Below are 24,566 nucleotides of genomic sequence, written 5' to 3'. Positions count from 1 at the left end.
TCCACTGCGTAGCTTCAATACCCAAAGAGCAACCAGGTGTAAGACACTACGATCCTTTCACAATTAACTCCATTGATCCCCTGCCCAATGTGCTAATCGTACAAGTAAGGTTCTAGCTGTACCTCAAATATATGAGACAAAGCAAGTATTCTTTTAGCAGTAATAACTTTTCTGTTTCTCATTCTCTAGAGATTCTATCCGATAACTTCATCCTTTATTGCAACAAAGTCAGTTCTTGGGGACATAATCAACAGATACTCAAGTTACAGTGTCTACAAAACAAGCAACCAAAACTTGTCACAAGTTGCAATCTGCTGTTGAAGGAAATCAAAAAGGAAATTAAAAGCCTTCATTGTAATTGGGATTGAAGAGTAAACTGACTCAAGATAATTATGGCTTCAGTAGCAAAACCTTGTCTTGCAATGGTGATGGGGAGCTTAGAGTCTTAACAAAGAGGCCAGAGGCTATGCTGTGTGCACCTTTGTGCTTGCAGGCATTTTAACCAAAGGTACAATATGATAACATGGTTAGCTCCTTTTAACAATAAAGAGAAACTGTAAGAGAGGCGTCAATTACTTAGTGACCTAAAGAACTGGAAGAGGATGAAATAGACTGGACTCCCAAATCACTACAGGCAGCAACAATTCAGGCAGGGGCAGATATCTTTATTATATGTTTCTTGAACTCGGTGGGCTAAGCGAGATATCTATGTTAAACAAGGGTAATGTCAAACACACTGCCACAGTCATAACCTGGCCTCAGCCGTATGGACAGCGTGAGCATCTCTCTGTACACTCTAGTTTGTAGGATCTGGAATACTGAGAAATTAAATGTTCATTTTTAACTGAGCAGTTATTTGCTTATGGGTGGGCCAGCCTGGTAGCACAAGAGGAGGGAACAGGACTATGGCACAGCATGACAGTCAGGTCCACATGACTGTCCGTGTATTTGTTGTTATTCTCTGTCATTCTAGGGGTGTGGGGAGGGGGAGCTGCAGATATACTTGCAGGGAAGCCTGGAGGGGCATCAGCCCATGGATCTTGATTTGTGGCACACCTATCGAAGAAGCTTGGTGCTTCTTGCCTCTGCAAGCAAAGAAAACTCTGGGCAAAGTTTTCTAAAGGACACAGGACTTCAAAAGGAGATAATTCTGTGCTGGCCATTCATTCCCTAGGAAAGCAGGTCAGTTCCTACCCAAAAGGTTTTTTCTTCACTCTTACTTTCTTGCTGCTTCCATATGCATTTTACCAAGTAATGCCACTGTCACCACACACTGGGTTTGACTCAACAAACTTTACTACTGCTGAAAATAGGTGGAGGGTCTTCTATGGCCACTCAAAAAGGTTATGCTGGGAATCATGGGATCTGCATGGACAAAAAGCATGTGGGATGGGGACGGTAGTGAGGAGGAGAATTTGGCAAGATTGATTGAAAAGATGGCTGGATCCAACCCATTGTTTAGGAGGGCTTACAGAGATGAAAAGAATCTGTGCGGCAACAGTACTTGGAGGGCTGCCCCATTCTCTCTCCTGTCTCATGCACTCCCTCTTCTCTCCAGTGCTATCTAAGTGCTTAGTTTGCATAATTTATGATAAGCGTTGAATTTTCAATGTCATTATTGGGAAATATATACTTGACCTTCTCTCAAATCAAGCCTCCTTGTATTATACATACAGCACTACACAGAACATCTCTTTCTCTGTTTCTTTCCAGCACGGGCATATTCAGCAATGGCTGCACAAGGAGGTTTTTAAAAATAATTAGCATCTGCTGCAAAGGGCAGTGGCTGCTGAGATCATTAAATGCGATCATTAAACTTCATCTTCTATTAAAATCTTGTTAGCCAGTTTTAAATGCATTGCAACTAAGACTTCATTAATGAAAGCTGTCATAGCTGATCTGGCTTTGCAGTGTTGAGATTTAAAAGACTTACCTTGGGAGTCATACTAGATTATATGTCCCTAGGGAAGGTTAAAGTTGAGGTGATGAGGTAGCTTAACATCTCGAGCATTATTTCTGCTATTCTTTTAAAGAAGAATGAAATGGTATTGCTTTAACATCACCTTAAATATTTCTGTGACATTTTTTCACTTGGAAACATTTATTTTGGTATGTACATTGTCTATGTTATTCTGTTTCTCTCTATGACAATCAAACCCATGTCAAACCTCCAAGAGGCTCATACCAATCACCACTCAGCAGTGAACCAGCTAATTTGGAAAGTGGGGTGGGTGGGTGGTTGGATGGGGGAACTGTCAGACAGGGCTAGGGAAGGGGGAGCTATGAACTCAGGACCTATCTCAAAAATCCTCAGAGTGAGGAGGGAATTAAGAAGGGCTTTTCTTTAGAAAAGGGAAAATCATAAGCCTACTTTAATAAATGTCAAGCTCTTAGTGAGATGCTTTGGCTGAAAGCCATTTTTTAAACTAACAGTTACTGAACTGTTGAATGAAATATTGTATCTGTACAGTTCAGTACTCGTGATCCACTAAGCTTTCTACCCACTCTGGGAGAATCAAAACAACATTTCTTCGGGAATCTCAAGTACAGATGTGTTACTGTTTTAAAACAACATTCTGCTCTCTTATCAATCTACCACTTTTTCTACTAATACAGTACCTTATTAAAACAAAAATCATCACAGAATGTATCCCAGTATTTCAGACCCCATCCTCATCCTCAGAGAAGAAACGTAACTTTTTCCTTTATGCCTCCATGTTAGTAAGCCAGTGAGTATTAAAGGTTTGCTGCTTTTCATCTGACAAGCTTAATTCTGGTGGTTACCAGGAGGGGGTTCCCCCCCCCCATTATGGTGAGGGGCAGAAGGGGATTCCCTCCTCCCTCTCCTATCAGGTGAAATAAACAGCGGTGCGGGGAATTTAAACCTACACTTTTCTAGCTGCTTGCAAGTAGCTAGAAAAATGTAGGTTTACAAACCTACCCCCGCTCACTTGGCCAGCAGCTGGAATGGCCAGGGAATCTCCCGGCCCCTTCCACACTGGGTGAAGGAAGTGACAGGGCTGTAGCCCCGCTGCGGAACACTCAATTTGCCCACTGCACAAGAGGCCAGGAAATCCCCTGACCCCTTATGCAGCAGGCAAAGGACGCAACGGGGCTGTAGGCATCAGCCTGCAGCTGTGCCGCAGAGCACTCCCTTGGCTCACTGCTCAAGGGGCCAGGGAATTGCCCGACCCCTTCCACAGCAGACAAAGGACATGACAGGGCTGCACGCTTTACGTGCATTTAACCCCCGAATCAGCTGCTTGGCAGGGAGTTCCCCGCCAGGCATCCAAGTCAAGCCGGCGGGGCTGACTCAGCTGCCCAGCAGGGAACTCGCTGCCAAGCAGTTGATTCGAGAGTTAAAATGCCCCTTTCCATGCCGCTGTGCAGCACCATGGAAAGGGGCATTTTAACCCTGCTGGCTAGACTTGGCTGCCTGGTGGGGAACTCGCTGCCAAGCAGCTGATTTGGAGGTTAAAATGCCCTTTCCATTCCACTGTGCAGCGCCATGGAAAACGGGCATTTTTAACCCGGACAGCCAGATGGCTACCTGGCAGGGAACTCGCTGGCAAGCAGCTGATTCAAGGCTTAAAATCCCCTTTTCCGTGATGCTGCACAGCATGATGGAAAGGGGCATTTTTAACCCTGCTGGCTAGACACGGCTGCCTGGCGGGGGACTCCCCACCAAGCAGCTGATTTGGGGGTTAAAATGCCCCTTTCCGTGCAGATGCACAGTGCTACAGAAAGGGGCATTTAAACCCCTTAACCCAAAGCTTCCTGAAATGATACAAATAGTTTCAGGAATCTTTGATTCAGGGATTCCAAAATGGACCTGGCATGTTGGGGCCGATTTGGAAATCCTGAATCTTTGCAAATCGAGTGTAATTTAGGTATTTTCCCCCAATCAGAAACCTGAGTCACACACCCCTAGTTACCATTTCTTTTGTTGTTGCATTGTACCTTTGAGCTTGAATATTCTGTTTTGTCAGTAGCATCTTACATTTCTGCATAATGACACCTCCTGCTAACTCTGGCTATGTTCAAATACTTCCTCTTTTTACATGAGAAACAGGTAAATTCTGTGCTTGTAATGCTAGATGTTATTAACTCTTCCTGCTGAAAATTAGATTTCTGCCTTGCAATATATTGACCATGAAGAGAGAACAAGACGGAAGCACAGGATAATTATTTTTTTCTTTGCTGGCTCACTTCAAAGCTCCCACTCATACAAGCAGTACCTTTCATCTGAATGGTGGGAATGGAGTCATGCACACAGATCTTTTAATGAAGTGTAAATTGCAGCCATTATATGAGGCTGGAGGTGAACCAAAGTTTTATCGTAACTTGTATGTTTTTAATTTTATATTGTATGCCATGGGGAAAAGCAAGGTATAAATGTTTAAATAAATAAAAAAGCAGTGTACATATGAATCAGTATAATCTGCCAAAGCAACAGTTCAGAACGTTCATGCCAATTTCTAAAAATGATGCTTAGTACTTCCAATTGTAACAAGTCACAGTTCCCACAATGATTGACAGCAGATCCATATGAAGATATAATTTTTAACATGCACTAGCTGTGGCTTCTCTGTTGCATTTATTTATTTATTTGGACTATATATAGGTTGCCTCTCCAGAGACCTCCAAAGACTTGTAAAGTACTAAAAAACAATTCTATTTCTCTCTCATTTACTGCTGGAGTTCCATTTTGGAGACATGTCTCTCAGGATGGGTTCTGGTTGCTTCTTTAGCTTCTATTTATACTATTCCTTTGGCAGAGACCAAGAGCACATACCAGGGTGTTGCTTTTTATGAATCTCAGGAGATGTGAGAGGCAAACAGAGTGGATTAACTTTGGTTACATATTCCAGACAAGCACAATGGCTCTATTTATTCAGACTGTGCTGCTGAATGCAGATTGATTGACTCTGTGAGCAATAAATTTTTGCAGCCACTAAACCTCAGTGGCAACCAACCTGGTCCTGAAGAGGGGGGGGGGGACCCTATGTACAAGCCTAGGGTTGGAAAAATAAATTCAATTATTTTTCCATGTATGTAAACTAGCCATTCAGATTCTTTTACCACCAACTGAAATGAATCGCACACCTGAATTCAGAGACTTACTTTCCGTCTTAAAGTTTCTACTTTGCTATAAAGTGTTCTTATTCTAAGAGGACAAAACAAAAAAGAAAAGGAAAAGATATTTGCATTACAGTCAGCAATCACCTCTTAATATTGTGCCTATAACTGATTTAACTTGCCCAATGACCTCTATACTGAAGAACAGAGAATTGTAATGTAGCTGTTTCATGCACCATTCCACACTTCAGGGAACCAAAAGGCAATAATCACTGCGATTCAGTGCTCAGAACAATCTTAAGTACAGTTTTGACATCTCCATGACACAAAGCTTCAGACATTTTCCAAAAGATATGATGACAAAATTATTACTTTATGCATTATAAATCAAAGGGAACTGGATCTTTTTAACTTGCAGATTTATGTTAACTACCCAGCGGTCTGCTAATTGTGCGCTCTTCAGATATTGATTGGGGATTTAAAAGGTAAGGTTTCCTCAGTGCCAGTGAAATTAAATACGCAAACAGGAAAATGTTCTTTTTGCACATTACATCTTCTGATCACTGCCTGTAAAATTAAAACTGTAATTTTAAATGGATAAATGATGCTAATTAAAAAAGAAAATACATTTATATAATTAAAAGAATGTGTCTAATATGTGTGGAAAATCTAATTACAGTAGGCTTCTTGATATATGATCAGCTCAACATGGTTCTTTTTTTCCTGTTTCTGTCTTCTTCTCTAATCCTAAACCCACAAGGTAACTTCTGAAAATCCTATACTACTACACATTATCTGCTCTTCTATTAATACTTCTTTTTCTTACTGTTGTCATTGTTTAAAGATTCCATGGTCCTGGTTATTCACACATGACGTGGTCCTGGTTGTTCACATCATGGTATCAGACATTTATTTCATTTTAATTAATTAATTAATTTCCCACTTTTCTCCCTAAAATGGCTTATATCATTCTCCCCTCCTCCATTTTATTTTCAAAGCAGCAACCATATGAGGTAGATTAGGCTGAGAGTGTATAACTGGAGCAACGTGGCCCAGTGAGTTTCTATGGCAGAGTGGGGATTCAAACTTCTAACCACTACATTGTGCTGCTTCTTCAAATCTACCTGAAATGATACTCTTTGGATCTGGAGGCTTTTCCTAAGTACCCTTCATAGGCTCTTTAACACACTTTGGCTTCTGAAGGCAAAAAGTTTTTTTTCAAAGGATAAAATACTGTCCTCTCGTAGTTAATGAAGCTTTAATCTGGGTTTTCCAAAACCTGTCTTGATCCAGTTGTTGTTATGCCTTATACTTCAGGTGTGTGAAACCTTTTAAAAAAAATCCATTTGCTATATGATGGCAAAGCAGGTGCCATCATTTAAAGTGCCTTTATGAAACAGACCCTCTACTTCAATGGTGATGAAAATGCACTCTCTGAATGTTTCAGGGACATTTTCATTGATTCTTTCATCATATATTTCAGGGTTAATATCTGATATTGTACAGATGGCAGGGCTAAGCTCTGCTGAGTCCACAGCACAAATTAATTTTCTGGCCAGTTTCTTACCTTTCTCAATTAGTAGAATTGTGCTGGTGTTTAAATAAACACTAAGTAGTATTTGTCTATTAACTTAGGAGCAGACACTTAGAAGAGAACATACAAAGAACAGCTTGGGCATGAAAAAAATCTGCACCCAAGATTTAAGATTATGCACAGAGAACTGCATGCTTTGCTGACTGACAGTGAAAGCACTCTGACAGTGAAATTCAATTGGCTTAGACTGGTGTAACTCTGCTTAGGATTTCACTGTGAGCTGCATAACAAAGCGCAAGCATATTTGCAGAATACACAATTTATAACTTTCTCACCTGCTCATTCTCATCTTCATCACTGCTCAACTTGAGGTCATCTTCTAACATTCTGGAGAAAGAGTAAAGGAAGACTTATATTTAACTTCAATATGAAGTATAATGACAGTCACCAAAAATGCCTATTATATAGCAAAGGTCTAATATTCTTAGATTCCCCAGTCTAAGGGTAGGTAGAAAATATAATAGTTCTAAGTTCTAACTAAGTAATTAACTGATAGTATGTTATATTCTGACCATTCATACATAAATAGACTATAATATCAATGGAATTAAGTGACATCATAAACATACTTCTCAAAAAGTGACAGAACCCAGATTGTACCAGTTTTCTCAAAACATGTCCTGGGGGGAAAATAGTGCAAATATTGTAATGTATGCCTTTTACAAACATGCCATAGCACTTTTTACAATCTTGTAATGTTTACTATGTCTTTCCAGGAAACACAGCTGATTCTATGACAAACATTACATTAACACATCTTTCCTCAGAATTCTCAGAATCTATGTTTATCTCTGAAATGTGAAAGGATGTAATCTTTGAAATGATTTTCATTCCTGTTCTTACTCAGATTTGCTTATAAGAAATGGTGACCAACAACTGATTTTTTAATCAGCTAGTAATTAGGGAAGTTGAAAAGGCTCTTCACTGTGTGAAAAATGAGCATAAGGATGTCTTTCTTAACAAAATGCTTAATGTCAAGGATTGGTTTGGTAAGTACTTAATATGAGTCAGATTTTATGACATTGAGGGGGGGGGAATCCATACAAGACATTCTGTACTCTTCTTCTATGAAAACACTGACTTTGTCTTCTCATAGAAATGAAGCCTCAATCTCAAATGAGTTAATGGTTCCAACATAATGTTTGTCACATGAATGACAATTTCCATAAGCAGTATTTTTGTGTATGTCAACAAATGCATCAGACCATTATGATAGAATAACTGCCATCCTAGGATGCTTGGAAAATAAATGAATCTTAATTCCAGATGAAAACTTGGTAAATAATTGTAAATGTACTTTATTCCATGAGTCAAGGTTCAGAGTTTCCATATTTTCGCCCCAATTGCTAAAGAGGGCATGAGTTCCTAGATTTATGAATGCCCTTTTCCTATACATTCCCAATAGCTATGCTAATGGGCTGAGAAGGATAACTCAGGGATTTTCCCCCTCATAACATCAATGCAATGCAGAAAACTATGTGGCCTGCAGGGAAATATCAGGCTAGCCCATCTCAAAAGATTTCAGAAGATAAGCAGGGTCAGCTCTGGTTATGGGAAGGAAGTTCAAGGAAGTCCAAGGTAACACATACAGACACAGACATAGACACAGATACAGACACAGTGACTTTATGACTGCTGGACAGCCTTCTATTATTTCCTTTTGTGGTCCTCCTACAAAGGCATAGTCCCCAGTAGAATCATAACAGAATGCCATCCTGTGTACATGGGGAGCAATCAGAAGATTGTTCCACACATTAATGAGACATCAATTTGCTTCTGCTGAGGAGAAGGGAAATCCAGTAATATTTTGGTGATGCTGGTTGCCAGGCATGAGACAAAATAGCTGTTGACAGGAGCAGAGAAAATGGCTGCTCGGTGGGCAGGACTAGGGAAATGCAAGCTTTTCCACCCACACTCCCCATCTTGACTTTGCTGAGATTGTTCGCAAAACTCTGCAGCACACGGGTTTGGAAAAGATTGGAGAAAAGCCAGGGAAACCCCAGGAAATGCACTAATGCAACACAATGCTGTGGGAAAGCAGGAATCCCACCCCCTTACTTCCTCACAGCATTGAACCTGGGGCAAATAAACTCAAATAACCCATCTGGAAATGGCCTCACTGTATGAAGTTTTGTTTTTACAAAATTTATATCCTGTCTATCTGCCCTCACAAGGACCACCAAGACAGCTAACATCAAGACATACGTAATAAAACCACAGCTTAAAAACCATAAAAAACAGCATCATTAAAACAATTAAACCAGAGCTAAAATACATACAAAACATGAAAACAACAAGTAAAACACTGAACAGGAAGGAGGGATCACTGAGGCAATGCCAAATGAAAGAAAAATATCTTCATCTGCTGGTGAAAGATGGCAAAAGAAGGGAACAGATGAGTTTGCTTAGGGAGGGAGTTCCAGAGTTTTGATGCCACAACCGAGAGGTCCTCTCTTGGGTTGTCACCTGTCTGATCTCAGAAGGCAGGGAACCCAAAACAGGGCTTCTGAAGATGATCATAGTGGTTGGGTAGGTTCATAAGGGAATAGGTGGACCTTCAGCTATATTGGTCCAAAACCATACTGGGCTTTAAAGGTAAGCATCAGTACCTTGAATTGTACCTATAAACAGATTGGAAGTCAGTGTAGATTGGTTGACAGGAGTAGTATAATTTCTACAACCCACTCCAGTCAGTATCCTGGCTGCAGTATTCCTACTCAGTGTTTAATTAAAGTTTCTGAAGACTCCTTAAGGGTAGCCCCATGTAATCTAATCTAAATGTAACAAGGGTATGTACCATATTGACCAGTTCTTGGGTCCAAAAGCACTCCTAAAACTACAGATCTGTTCCTTCAAGGGGAGTGCAGCCCCATCAAGAACAGATGACACCTTAAGTCCTGGATCAGACAGCATACTGGTGATAACCCAGCCCAAATCTTCAGATGACCACACCCAGCAATTTTATGCAGATATTAAAGAGCATAGGGAATGAAATGGATCCTTGCAGGACATCACAGGTCAACAGCAAAGCAGCTGAACAGCAATCCCCTAGCATCACCTTCTGAAACCTACCCTCCAGGTAAGACTGGAATTACCACACAATGGTGCCTTCCTGTTCCAACCTGGAAAGATGGCCCAGAAGGATACCATGATCAATGGTATGAAAAGCCACTGAGAGGTTCAGGAGAATCAACAGAGTCACACTCCCTCCATCTGTCTCTTGGCTCAGGTTATCCACCAAGGTGACCAAGGCTGTTTCAGTCCCAGAAGCAGGCCTAAAACCAGATTGGAAAGGATCTAAACAATTTAGCTCATCCAGGAAAGCTTGAAGTTGTCCAGCTACCCCCTTATTCAATCATCTTTCTCAAGAATGGAACATTGGTGACTGATTGATAGTAACTGACAGCTCCTGGGTCCAGGGTAGGCTTCTTTAGGACACAACACAGCCTGCTTTAAGAGAGACCACCCCCTCTCTCAAGGAGGCATTAACTACCTCTTGGATCCAGTCAGCCAGCTGCTTCCTAGTAAATTTAATCAAAATCAAAGAGTCCAGTAGCACCTTTAAGACTAACCAATTTTATTGTAGCATAAGCTTTCGAGAATCAAGTTCTCTTCGTCAGAGAGAACTTGATTCTCGAAAGCTTATGCTACAATAAAATCGGTTAGTCTTAAAGGTGCTTCTGGACTCTTTTTGATTTTGCTACTACAGACTAACACGGCTAACTCCTCTGGATCTAGTAAATTTAAGTAATCAGAAAGGGCAAGGTCATACAAGCAGGTGGTAGGCCTCAAGCCTCCAGGGATCCTGTCTACATCCCCATACTGAATAAACTGAAAAGTATCCCAAACAACTGGACATGTTGGCACACTGGCACTAATGTAGCATATAAGTCAGAACAGATCAAGAATAAAGTGCTGAGCAAAATAGTCACAGCAGTCTACCTCCTCTTGCAGGCCAGATCCCAACAGAATACCTAAAACAGCAACGATGGTGGAAAACTCTTGTTTCTTTGTTGCCGTCACAGCCTGCTGTGCAGTATGCTTCCTCCACTGTTGCTCTAGCTGCCTCCCTTCTCTTTTCATCACTTGCTGCCTTTATGTAAAGCAAGGGGCTATCTGAGAGGGTGCCCAGGTCATTTCTTCATTCCAGAGGTCAACTAGTACATTGACAGTAGCATCACAGCAACAAGAAAATCCTCTAGAGACACCAGAAAACCATTTGGATTCATCTGGCATTGAGGGAGGATGATTTTAATAGAACCCCCACCCTTGTAGAGTCTTAGTATCCCTGTAAGTCTACACCTCAGCAAATAGTGATATGTCCATGACAAACGAACCATCATCAATTCTTCTACCTGCAGATCACATTCCATCCACCGAGAGCAAAATACCAGAACAAAAGTGTGACCCGCACAATGTGTAGGACCAATTATTACCTTTTTAGTATGCTAGGAAGGTATAGCCAACAATAATCCCCTATCACTTACAAAGCTACCTTATACTGAGCCAGAACATCAGTTTGTGTAGGTCAGCATTGACTTTGCTACCCAAGAACACGTGTTCTTTCAGCAATAGTTACCATAGCAAACAGTAGATGGACATCTGTATTTACCACAAAAGTGTGAACGAGTCCTTTATCAGAAAGCAGAGAGCAGAGAAACAAGTGGGCAGCCAACAATGACCTGCGGGGAGCATCTCATCCCCCTCCCCCACTGTTTCCTCTTTTTCTTCCCCGAAAGCCTGCTGTAGTATCTCCCATTTCCCTGCTTTCTTCTCTCCTTCCCACCCACCAGTCTACCTACCATTATCTACCCCTGTTTTCAGCTTCCTCTCCTTCTCTTCCCCTGGTACCTTCTACCTGGGAAAACTATGGCCCAGTTGTGCAGTGCCAGCTACTGGGCCAGTCCCAATTGTTCAGTGAGGAATCTGCAAGGTCTTGTGGGGGGTACATTCCCCCCTGTAACCCACTCCTCACATTGTTCCTTCTTTCCATTCTCCTGCCAACTCATACAGCCTCATCTTTATCTGCGACCTTCTCTCCTTTCCACCCATATACCCACCTACCTTCTTTTTATCTGCCCCCCATCTTCAGCTATATTTATTGTTTATTTACTTCATTTATTTTCCCCCTTTTCCCACAATGTGGACATAGCTTATATCATTCTCCTCTATTTTATCTTCACAAAAATCCTGTGAGGTAGGTTGAAAATATATGACCGACTCAAAGTCATGAGGTGAACTTCCATGGCAGAGCGGGGATTCAAACCTGGGTCTTCCAGATCCTAATCTGAAAATTGAACCACTACACCACACTGGCTTTCATGGGGTGGCTGCTGTTGAACAATAGCAAGCAACTGGCCTGGGTTAGTCATGCCAGTTTCCAGGTCTGAAGGCTGGCAATACTGCTGTGGATCCCTAGCAACAGCCACTGACAGCATTCATTTCTTAACACTACAGGCACTGGTTTTATTATGTGAGGGTAACCCCCTATTTTTTTTTAAGATTTCAGAGTTTTTTGCAAACCTGGGGCATTTCTCAGACTTGTAGAAAGATCTGTCTTGTCTGTTCATAGCTCTAATATCTGGATTTAAGTATCCACAGATTTGGCCGCATTGAGAATTAGATATATTGATGAGGATATGACTTGAAATGCAGATATAAATACTGTCTATATGAATATATTGTACCCTGGAATTTTTTAAAAAATCAATACAATAGAACGGATCTTATGAAGTGCAAGTGAAACACAGTCATAGACAGAAATCATTCTTAAGAATCCATTTAGTTCAATGGGCTGTAGTGAGGAGGTGGAACTGGGCAAAACGGCTTCTTTCTTGAACCTGTAGTGCTTCCATTGACACAAGAAGCTCCATTGGTCCAAGTGCAGGGTAGAGGTAACTTTGCTAGGGCTGCCCTTCCCCCAGTGGGGGTGGGGGATCCCCTCTCCCAGCCTCTGTCCCTTGCCACAACTTACCTGGCTAGCCGAGGGATAAGGCCCAGGAGAATGGGGCCGGGAGATAAGAATCCTCCCAGGCCAGTGCTCAGTAGGTGTGCTCCCCATGGGCAAAATGGCATCACTTCCAGAAGTGATGTTATTGCACCTGGTGGCAGGCATACTCCTGCCCTTTACAAGGAACAAAATTAGCGAAAAATTGGCCCCTGTGAAGGGAGGGAGCATGCCTGCCACTAAGCATGATGATATCACTTCCAGAAGTGACATCATTTGCCTGCCAGAGTCACAGAGATGATCACAGAGGTAAATGCCAGGTCCTCGCCTCCCTGCTGGGAGGTTAAGGAGACCTGAAAACCCTAAATTTTGCCCAGTTCCCCTTCTTCACTGCCACCCTATACCATATATCTCTTTGTCCATATGGCCCCCATAACTTCCAGTATCAGCTACTGGGAGGCCAGAGAGTTGCTGAAGGATTGGACTTCTACTTGTCCTTTATAGAATACATCCAATATTTAATGACTTGTGGTTGGCATCCCATTATACTCTGAGTAAGAATGGTGTTCTATTGAGTTTGCATATATGCAGCTAGTCAATCAGATCAGCTACCTTCAAAGTCTATCTGTTAAGGTGGATGGAGTTACCTACTCAAAGTTCCAACACTGGCATCCCCCGATATTCATGAGTACTTAGATTCATCTTTAGTGAGTATTAGCATACTGTTGCATTCCTTTATCAAAGATCTCTAAGCTGTAAAACATAAATGCTTCATGAGTAATGGGTGGACACATGTTTCAATCTCTGCTAATGAAGTAAAATTTACTGCTATTGTTCTTTTTTCCATCAAAGAACAGATGGTCAACCTTGCCTCATGCATATCTATATCCAAATCATGTACTTAATTTAAAGCAGTTCGGTTAACACAATATCAATGAAACAATATTTTGACTGGTGGCAAGCGACTAGTTTATCACTGAAATAGTTTCAAATGCTAAAAATATCACCCTTTTATGTTTAAAGGGACTTGATTACATGCTCTAAAATTGTATTGCTTATTTTGTAGAATCAAACAATAACCAAAAGCAGAGGCTGACTGCTAACACAGCAAACTGAAATACCTCAAGAGTAGAGATGGGCATGGAACGAAAAAAACCCGAACCGCTAGGTTCATGGTTCGTTAATTTCCACGGAACACAAACTTAACGAACTCACCCAATTTCCGAACTGGTTTGAGGTTCGGGGTTCCGGGGACCCAGGATGGCCCCCTTCATGCTCAGAGAGCCCAAACTTGCAGGGAGTTTTCAGTAGGCTCTCCTCCAGCCACCCTCCAAGTTTCATGAAGATTGCAATACGGCTCTCCAAGTTATAGAGCCCCAAAGCTGGTGCCCCCGGGAAAGTCTGGGTGTGTGTGAAAAGCTAAGACTAGGATGGGGTGGGTGGGGGGGGGGGAGAAAGGAAAAAAGCACCCTTTTCCCAAACACCTCCTCAGTCTCCAGTCAGTAAGAAAAACAAGAAAGCAATAGAAAAGAGTCTTTTCAGCCCCTTTTCCAGCAGCCAGAAGTGCAGACCAAAAATCCAAGTTCCAATCCCAATCCCAACACCGCAGCCAGCCACCAAGCTCTCCTCCCTCTCCCACTCTAGAGAAACTGAAACCAGGAATCACATGGCTTCCCCTATTTATGGAAAAAGCCAAGAGATTGAACAACACAGGAGCACTCTGGTTGGCAGAAAAACCTGCCTAACATGGTTTTGGAAGGAAGAGATTGGTGTTACCGTGGCTGCTGAAGGCCCATCTCCTCAGTTGCCTTGGAGATTCTAACTCTCCCCCCTTTTCCTGGCTGGATAGGCCAGAGTGGGAGCTCTCTAGTTGGCAGTGACAGCTGCCAATCAAGCCTGGAGGCCTCAGATTAAGGGCAAGCTAAAGACTACCACCGTTGCCTGAGCGAGGGAGTATTTGTTGCCAAAAGTGTCCAAACCAGCAATGGAATGGTAAGAAAAGTTCATTTGGTTTAGAAAAAACATGGTCCCATGGAATGCGTGGTTCTTTGACTACGAACCGGCCATTCCATATGGAATTTTGTTCCATAGTTCGTTTTGTGCCCATCTCTACTCAAGAATAATCTGAAAATATCCCAAAGGGACCCTTTCTGATGTTCTTAGAAATGTATGTTGTTTAATCAAAACAACGCTTAGATATAATGTTGAAATGACACAGAACAATAACTTCATATTCCTAATTACTAATACAGAAAGCCACAAATGAAGTGAATACTGCAAAAGCTAAGTAAAAATAGTACAGTTAGTGTTGCTTAACAAAATTAGTGTTGCTATAAAGGAGATACATCAACATGAGATGTAATTACAAAAGACAAAATTTAAAACAACTGAAAAACTGAAATGCAGCCTACAGTGACAAAATTAGCAGTTCCTTTAGGAATCAGCTGTCCTCTTCCAATTTGGACTGAATCATTCTGTTTTCCTTTTTCAAGTTATTTATGGCGGTTAAATGCATTGCTTAATTGTTATCATTATATTCTGAAACATATTATGCAGCAAGAGTTTGGCTAAAAGTTACGTTTGGACACAGGAATTCTGAAGGCTCCCTCAGCAACAAGCAAAGAATGCTGGTGAAAGCTGCAGTTTCACACACCATGATAGAGCTTTCCAAATGGGCAGCCATGTTACTCTTGGCAGCAGTATAAAACAGGAGTCCAGTGGCATCTTGAAGACTAACAAAATTTATCCCCACATAACTTTTTGTGAGAGCATACTTCATCACTGAAAGAACAGTCACTGCTACCTTCTTAGCAGCTAATTTTCCTATGAGTTGGAAGAAGAAATAACAAGAAAAATTTGCTTCTCGGAAGAGAGATAAGCAGATGCCCTCCATGATGTCTGTTGATGGCCCCTTTTTTCTGCTTTATCTGTCTAATTGAGAGAACCTTTAAAATTATCAGCTAGCAGAGCGTGGCTATTACACAGGGCTACTCTTCATATGGTACTCATACCAAATATATACTCCTCTGGGGTGAAAGGTTTGATCATTAGGAATGTGGACTATTTATATGAAATAGATAACAATGATTTGATGATTTCTGGATTAACAGATTTTGACATTAGAAAAAAGAGAGCTGTTAATCATTACTTAGAGAAAGTGTATATTTGACATGTTATGAATATTTGTTTTGGAGAAAATCAGAAACCTTTTGGTTTACATTGTTTGTTTGGTTGTCTTATTTCTGTATTATGTATGTTGATTAGTTGTTTTTGTTTGTTTTATTAGTGTATGTGTAATTGTAAATTTTTAAAGGTTTGTTTTTAATTATATAAAACTTTCAATTGAAAAAAGGAATATGGGGGGGCTGTGATTGGCATTTAGGTCACACATATGGTGACTTGCATGCTTGGTCTGAAGGTTGTGGATATCATGCCCTGTCTAGATAGGCTGATAGCTAGCACAGAGGAGGAGTCAGCAATCACGGTGCACGTAGTCATGTGGTCCTGGAGGACCACTTACTAGATAGAAGGTTAAAGCCCAGGACTAGAGATGGGCACAATCCCCAAAAAATTAACAATCAAGCTGATCGTGGATTGGCGCCGGCGCCGATCCCGATTTAATGACCCGCACCAAGCATCTTCCGTTCCCGATCCATGGATCATGGATCGTGGAGGCAAAAGCGGAGGGGCGCCCCGCTGTTCCCAGCGATACAGGAACGGTGGGTGATGCCGGCGGCATCTGTGTTTGTGTTTGGCCATCTGTGTTTGGCCATCAGAGCTGCCTATCAGGGTTTGCAGGGATGAGATTGGAGTGCCCATGGCTACAGAATGCCCCCTTCCCCCTCCCTCCCCTGGGTGTCTTCTCGCAACTGGTGACTGCTTTGCTGCTCTGTGGTTGGAAGGAAGCCCTGCTGATCAAGGAAAGCTGGGCTTCCATTTGGGTTTCCAGGGCGACAGAAGGAGGGCAAACAGAGATCAGGCATTCCCCTGGCTCTGTTGCCAGGGGAATAGATTGCTGGCGCCTGAATGTCTGGATCCCCGATCTGAGCCCGATCGCCCCGATCCAGGCCCCTCCCAATCGCTGGATCATTGGCCGTGGGCAATAACGATCTGCCGGGTCACGATCGCGTGATCACCATTATCGTGGGTTTTTTTCGATCGTAATGCAGATCGTGCCCATCTCTACCCAGGACCTCCAAGAAAGCATTCTCAGAATTGCTACCAATTCCACATACAGGACCAGCCAGACAGGCACAACTTAGGCATTTCATGTGTGGATGAGAAAGTGGTGCCAGGAGGAAGGGTTTAGATTCGTTAGGCACTGAGAAACTTTCTGGGACAAGGCAAAGCTGAACAAAAAAGAGATAGGCTTCATTTGAACCAAAAGAGAACTAGGCTTCTACTGCTTAATAAAAAAAAATATCACAGCAGCTTTTCAACTAACTTGTGGAGAAAGTCAGCAATTTCTGACATCTACCCCCCTCCCTGTGAAAGCTGCCCACCACTGCTCTTAAGCTGCTGCTATATTCAGTTATACTGTTGTATTATTTGTTATTAATTGTACTGCCGCCATCAGGAAAAAGAGTGCTGCTATTTTTGTATGATATTTTTGTATGATGTTTTAAAATGTTTTAATATGGAATGTTTTAAATGTTCTTAATGTTGTTATCCGCCCTGATCCTGCTCGCGGGGAGGGTGGAATACAAATATGATATAAATAAATAAAAATAAATAAATAAAATTCCTCAGTAGTCATTACTTTTGTCTTCCTGATATTCAGCTGTAATCCTGCTTTGGCACTTTCTTCTTTAACCTTCATCAGTAGTCGTTTCAAGTCTTCACTATTTTCTGCCAGTAACGTGGTGTCATCTGCATGTCTCAAATTTGTTTTTTTTAATTTTTTTTATTTTTTAATTACTACTGTCAAAACTACAAACAGAGAAAGGAAAAAGGGAAAAAAGGGGAGAGGGAAAAAACACAACTTAAAAACACAAACTACAACTACAAATATTGCATTCCCTTCATAACACAATTATTTAAAGTTAAACTTTCTCATATGCTATTAGATTGGTAGATCTTATAAAATACGAACTACAGTCAGGATCAGGTCTTCTTCCCCCCCCCTGCGTCTCGGTCTCAGTTCTCTCTGAGCAGCTACAATAGCTGCGCTCACTCCCTCCTCCCCATTTCCCCCTTCATATTCTGGATCCTCCTCTTGCTCGAACTCTTGATGATTAAGCACAAAATCCTTCAGCTGTACTTCCGATATTATCTTGTATCTGAACCAGATGCCTTCCGGAAATAACCATTTGTATTTTATCTCACGCTTTCTCAGAAGAGCTGCAAACCCTTTGTATTTGAATCTTCTTTTCCGAGCTAGAAATGGAACGTCCTTCAATATCTTAACCTTGTTGCCAAGAAAGTCCAAGTCCACGTTAATCGAATTATATAAAATGGTGTCCCGAGTCTTCTTAGATGAAAAATCAATAATAATCTTGCGAGGCAGCTGACGCTTCATTGCATATTTTGAAGATGTCCGACGGAATTCCAGAATATCGCTTTTTAACTCTTCTTTAGTTGCCTTTGCGAATGACGCCAAAAGTTCCGACACCAAATCCTTTAAATTTTCACTTTCCCCCTTCTTCACATTCTGTAAACGCAATACCGTCTGCGCACGATCCACTTGTAATCCTATCACTTGATTCTCCAAAAGCTTTACTTCTTTGTTTGTTGCTCTCATGAGTGTTACATTTTCCCGAGCTGATTTCTCTGCCTCGAGCGCTACTTCTTTAATGGTTTTCACTTCGTTTTCAACTGAGCCAACCCTTTGTCCGATTTCATTTAGCTTATCAACAAAGGGCTTCATAGCTTCAACGACCGCCTGTTTAACCACCTCTTCAAGAGTCTCTCCCTTCCCCTGCAAACAGATTTGCCCACAGCAGGGCTCTGCTTTTTTGTCGCCATCTTAGGGGGGGGGAGTCCGCCAACTAAGTTCCAAAATTCAATGAAGGGGAAGGTATCCGAACCTTCTTCAGCTTCAACTCCCACTAATCCTTCGCATACACTTAGAATAAAAGGGATCCGCTTACTTACAGGTTTTCACCTTAAATCTGCTTGTTGCCGTTCTCCATGGCCCGGCAGCACACGATGTGCTGCGCAAGTCTGCCGGCCTCCATAGGAGCAGACGGGCTATTTACCCCCTGAATTGACTTTAGGGGGTTCTTCCCACAGCGCTCCGGACCCTGACCCCCTATCTGGGAGTCCTGGGGGTTAACCCTCGCAGGTCAACCGCCCGGTCAGGCTGCTCGGCCGCTTCCTCCCGGACCTGCGGAGAGGAGCGTCCGACATGGCCGGGAAAACGAAACCGAATCTGCATGTCTCAAATTGTTAATGTTCTTTCCACCTTCTTCTAGATCTAATCCAGCTTTCCTTATGATATACTCCGCATAGAGGTTAAACTGGCAGGGAGATAATATGCATCCCTGTCTGACACATTTGCCAATTGGAAACCATTCTGTTTCCCCATACTCTGTCCTGACAGTAGCTTCTTGTCCAGAGTACAGGTTGCACATCAAAACAATCAAATGTCAAAAAAATCAATTTCATATTGATATATTGGCCTGTGTGTGTTATGTGCCGTCAAGTCACTTCCAACCTATGGCAATCCTATGAATGAGAGACCTCCAAAATGTCCTATCATTAACAGACTTGTTCAGATCCTGCAAACTGGAGGTTGTGGCTTCTTTTACTGAGTCAAGCCATCTCGTTTTGGGTCTTCCTCTTTTCCTGCTGCCTTCCACTATTCCCAGCATTATTGACTTTTCCAGGGAATTTTGTTTTCTCATGATGTGACCAAAGTACGATAGCCTCAGTTTTGTCATTTCTGCTTCTAGGGAGAATTCAGGCTTGATTTGATCTAATACCCACTTATTTGACTTTTTGGCTGTCCATGGTATCTGCAAAACTCTCATCCAGCACCACATTTCAAATGAATCCATTTTCTTCCTGTCAGCTTTCTTCACCATTCAACTTTCACATCCATACATAGTAATGGGGAATACCATTGTTTGGATTATCTTGATCTTGGTTCCCAGAGAGGCATCTTTATCTTTAAGGATCTTCTCTAGCTCCCTCACATCTGCTTTTCCGAGTCTCAATCTTCTACTTCGTTGCAGTCTCCCTTTTGGTTGATGATTGAGCCAAGGAATAGAATCTCGTGAACAATGTCAATTTCCTCATTGTGAGCTTTAAAATTGTGTAATTCCTCAGTGGCCGTTACTTTTGTCTTTTTGATGTTCAGCTGTAATCCTGCTTTGATGATTTCTCCTTTAACCATCAGTAGTTGTTTCAAGACTTCACTATTTTCAGCCAGTAACATGGTGTTATCTGCATGTCTCAAATTGTTAATGTTCTTTCTACCTTCTTCTAGACCTAATCCAGCTTTCCTTATGATATACTCCGCATAGAGGTTAAACCGGCAGGCAGATAATATACATCCTTGTATGGCACATTTGCCAGTTGGAAACCATTCTGTTTCCCCATACTCTGTCCTTACAGTAGCTTCTTGTCCAGAGTACAGGTTGTGCATAAAAAAAAATCAAATGTTGTGGCACCCCCATTTCTTTTAAGACTCTCCATAGCTTTTCATGATCCACACAGTCAAAAGCTTTGTTGTAATATATAAAACACAGGCTGATTTTCTTCTAAAATTCCCTGGCATGTTCCATTAGCCATCATAAATTTGCAGTGTGATCTCTGGTGCCTCTTCCTTTTCTGAATCCAGCTTGAACATCTGCCATTTCTCGTTCCATATATGGTAAGAGTATTTGCTGTAAAATTTTGAGCATCACTTTGCTTACATGGGAAATTAGTGCAATAGTCTGATAGTTGCTGCACTATCCTCTTGGCATCCCCCTTTTTTGGAACTGGAACATAGACTGAGCATTTCCAGTCCGTGGGCCATTGTTTTGTTTTTCATATTTGTTGATAGATTCTCATTAAGATTCTGATGGACTCCTTTTCTGTAGCTTGAAATAGCTCTATTGATATCTGCTCCGGGTGCTTTGTTTCTCCCAATTGCATTGAGTGTAGCTTTTTATTTACTTTCTAGGATTTCTGGTTCTTCATCAAAAGATTCTTCATCGAAAGTATCTGTCATCCTTCCATCTCTTTTGTATAGATCTTCAGTGTATTGTTTCCATCTTTCCTTTATTTTGTCTTGATTGGATACTGTATTTCTGTGTTGATCTTTCAGCATCTCAAGCTGTGGCTTGAATTTCCCTTTGATTTCTTGGAGCATGAGGTGTTAAAAAAAATGGCAAACTGAGTCAGAGCACAGTACATAAGCAGAACAGAACCCAAACTGTCTCCAAACACTGATTACTAGAATGGACAAGAAAATAATGTTAGCATAACACTCAAATCTTGAGAAAGCAGGCAAGGGGGGTGAGCAATGCAGAAACACTTCTTAAATATGACAGATTTACCACTGGAAGCGTGAGAGATCTACAGCATAATCCCACTTCAGGATCAAAGAAGCAACATAAAAATGAGAGCATGTATAAAAACGAAAGAACGATGGTCACTTATCAGAAGATTATTTCTCCGCACCAGTCTAAATATTCCCATAAGTCAAGCAGCTTGTCAGACTTTCAAGACTAATCACTTACCACCATCGTAGAAGGAAACAGGTTTAAGCAATAAAGTGTTTAAGAGAGCTACTCAGTTTACCAAGTGACATTCTACCTCCTTTGACTCCACTTATTCCATTCCTGCTGCTAGTGATGAATAACTATTTTGGTAAGTTTATATCCCTTCAATTTCTGGTAACAGTTCACTGCTGTCTTTTAGAAATATTACTTAATTTTTAAACATGAGGGGCAACAAGAGAACATAACCCATATGTCTGTTTTGTGGAATGTGTCATACTACAGCATAAATTTTAGAGGTGTTTACGCTCCCCAAGTTCCCCACCAGCTTGCTGAAAGCGCAATATCTCATTGCCTGTCATAGTTATTTTTTTAAAAAAACTTTTTTGCTTTGCAACAATTTGTTTACTTAACTATTCTTGGAAGCTAACATTTTCACCTTGAATACAGCTCTCCCAAAAGGGGAGAATCAGGACCACCATTATTTTAACTGTGAGTTATTTATTTGTATGGGTAATTGCTTTGGGGGCCAATGTGGCTGAAAAGCAGTGGATATAAACATTTCACAGCAGAAATCAGAGGACTTACTAGCATGATTATAATTAGAGTTGCCAGCTCCTGGTTGTGAAATTCCTGGAGATTTGGGGGGGTAGAGCCTGGAGAGGGCAGAGTTTGGAGAGGGGAGGAACCTCTGCTGGGTATAATTCCATAAAGTCCACCTTCCAAGGTAGTCACTTCCTCCATCGGAACTGATATCTGTTTCCTGGAGATCAACTGTAATTCTGAGAGATCTCTAGCCACCACCTGGAAACTGGCAATCCTAATTATAATTCATCTATACAGAGCCCATGGTAGGCCTGTGAAAGTCCTGAACAGGTACCAGGAGAAAGTAATGGTGAAGATGAGCTCCAATAAACAGAAACTCAGTCCAGGTAAAACTGAGGTGCTTTTTGTCAATGGCAAAGCTACTTGAAGACTGAAGTCAACCTCTCTTGCAGAGGATTGCACTCCCCTTACAGAAGGAGGTTTGTAATTTGAGGGTGCTTCTGGATTGCTGGATATTGACCTACAGTTGGAGGTCCAGCTCTCCTCCATGGTACATAGTGCCTTTTACCAGTGTCGATATGCCAGCTATGGTTGTTCCTTGAAAAGTATAATCTGACCATGCTGACCTATGTTCTGATTATAGAGCCATGCTGATCCATACACCAAATGCCCTACAGCTGGTGGGCTTTTTGAGCCGGTGGGCACATTTGGAATTCTGACACAGTGTGGTGGGCACAGCAACAATATGGCTGCCATAAAATGGCTGCTACAGGAGATAAAGCTAGCCATGAAATGGCGGCCACAGCTTACCTTCAGTCATGGAGTGAAGATCCAAGTGTTATGGAAGAAGTTTCTGTCAAGCAAAATGTTTTAAAATCAAATCAGCCAATCAATACTCCAATGGCCAATCAGAAAGCATGCTTTACAAAAGCCCCACCTGGCCCCACCCACTTTCTAAAAAAAATACTTGGTGGGCACAAGAAAATGTGTCAAAAGGCAAAACTGTGTCCACGGGCACCACATTGGGAACCCCTGCCCTTCAGCAAATGTACCTGAAGGACTGTCTCCTCCCATATTGTCCAGCCTGCCAACTAAGATATTGCTCGTAAGCCCTGCTCTATGTGCCCCTGCCTTCAGAGGTGAGATAGGTGGCAATGACAGACAGGGCTTTTTCAGTGGTGGCACCTCAACTGTGAAATGCCCTTCCCCTTAAGGCCCATCTGGTACATAAACTATTTTAGAAGAGGCCAAAACATTCCTGTTTACTCAGACTTTTAACTAAGTGACAGATCATTCTAACATAATTTTGTAATGTGTTTTTTGCCTGAAAAGTGTTTAAACCGGCTCCACGTTTTAGTTTGTTTTATATTCTGCTGTGTTTTGAATGGTGGTTTACCAACTTTTATGATATTTTATAGTATTATATTTTGAAAGCTGCCTCAGGAAGGTTCCCTAGGTAGGCAGCATAGAAATTTGCCAAATAAACAGACGATTGATAAATTTTATTTTGTAAGCTGGTTCCCTTGGAGAAGTAGAATAACATTTTTCTAAATAAATAGGCTCCATGGAACAAAATAAGAGCCACAGCCACTCCTTTCTTCAAGAAGTAAGAAGGATAAGGGGGGGGGGAGGTGCAATGAAAGAGGCTGCAGCTGATTGGAGAAGTTGAAGCTCCTAACTTGAACACAGCCTATTCACTAGGCAGGCCTAGGCAATCACCTAAGTCTAAGAAGGGGGAATAGCACCCTCCTGAAACGTACTAGGTAGACCCTGGCATGGGAACCTCCCAAAGGCTAAATATATATTTCTTCATTTTAGTTTCTCTCGAGGCTTGAAGTGTGTGTGTCGTAATTAAAGCCAGGGTTCCTGTAAAATTCCAGCAGCCTTAGGCACTTCTGCTTGCGAACAGAAGTAGTCCGTTATGTGAAAAAAGTATGGTTGGAAGCAATTCTATCAAAGCCCCCACCCACCCACACTTAAGATTCCAATGATGTTTTACTGATTAGGACTAATAATGGCCCTAATGCACGGAAGGATCTACTCAGCAATCACCCTAGCATAAACTCATCATGATCCCTGGACACAGTCCTCAGTCATACCTGTTCTTTTGTCCCCTACGAGGATCAGGCAAAATTGTTGTTCCAACACTTATAATTTTCCTCTGGTATTATTCTCACCTAGCAGTTACTTCCAAACTGTCCAATGAAATTTAAACTTTCATCTGCAATTCAATCCTGGTCCAGAAGGACTGAAGCATCCTAATAGCAGATGCTTATCAGTGCATGAAATGTAGTCCTGGTTTCCCTAGTACTCTACTAGCAGGATCACCCCACCTATTACCCCTCACAGGACTTTCACAGAGCCTTTGAGCAGGCCTTGGTCTCCAACTGAAAAGAGGCTTGATGTAATCAAAATGTAACAATGATTTTAGCATCTGTACCTTGAATGGATCAGACAGAGAGAGGGGGAGGATGTTGCGGAAGTCAAGGCAGGAGATGAATAGAGCATAAATCAGTCCTTAGCTATGGAAATAAAGATAAAAAGTAGGTGTGGCAATGTGGTTGAAAGCAAAGCGGTTGAGAGATTCAGAAGTGCTGGTGGAAAGCGCCATTAAACTGCAGCCATCACAGGGTTTTCAAGGCAAGAGATGTTCAGTGGTGGTTTGCTATTGTCCGCCTCTGCATAGCTTCCATGATCACATGAGACCAGGTTAGATTGGGCTATCCAGGTCTGGGCAAATCCAATATACACT

The 24,566-nt window shown here is 41.8% G+C and overlaps 1 protein-coding gene across 1 annotated transcript in view; it reads right to left on the bottom strand.

Moving 5' to 3' along the window:
- Window positions 1-24,566, bottom strand: part of AFF3 (ALF transcription elongation factor 3) — a 357,914-nt gene that overhangs the window by 96,973 nt on the left and 236,375 nt on the right. Inside the window, exon 8 of the mRNA XM_054974372.1 lies at window positions 6,949-7,000. Coding sequence (XP_054830347.1) covers window positions 6,949-7,000 — 52 coding nt within the window. The remainder of the gene's footprint in view (window positions 1-6,948; window positions 7,001-24,566) is intronic.

Source organism: Eublepharis macularius, chromosome 3, assembly GCF_028583425.1.
Source record: "Eublepharis macularius isolate TG4126 chromosome 3, MPM_Emac_v1.0, whole genome shotgun sequence".
Classification (NCBI taxonomy): domain Eukaryota; kingdom Metazoa; phylum Chordata; class Lepidosauria; order Squamata; family Eublepharidae; genus Eublepharis; species Eublepharis macularius.
Note: the sequence above shows the minus strand (reverse complement) of the source record. Positions and strands in the feature narration are given on the sequence as shown.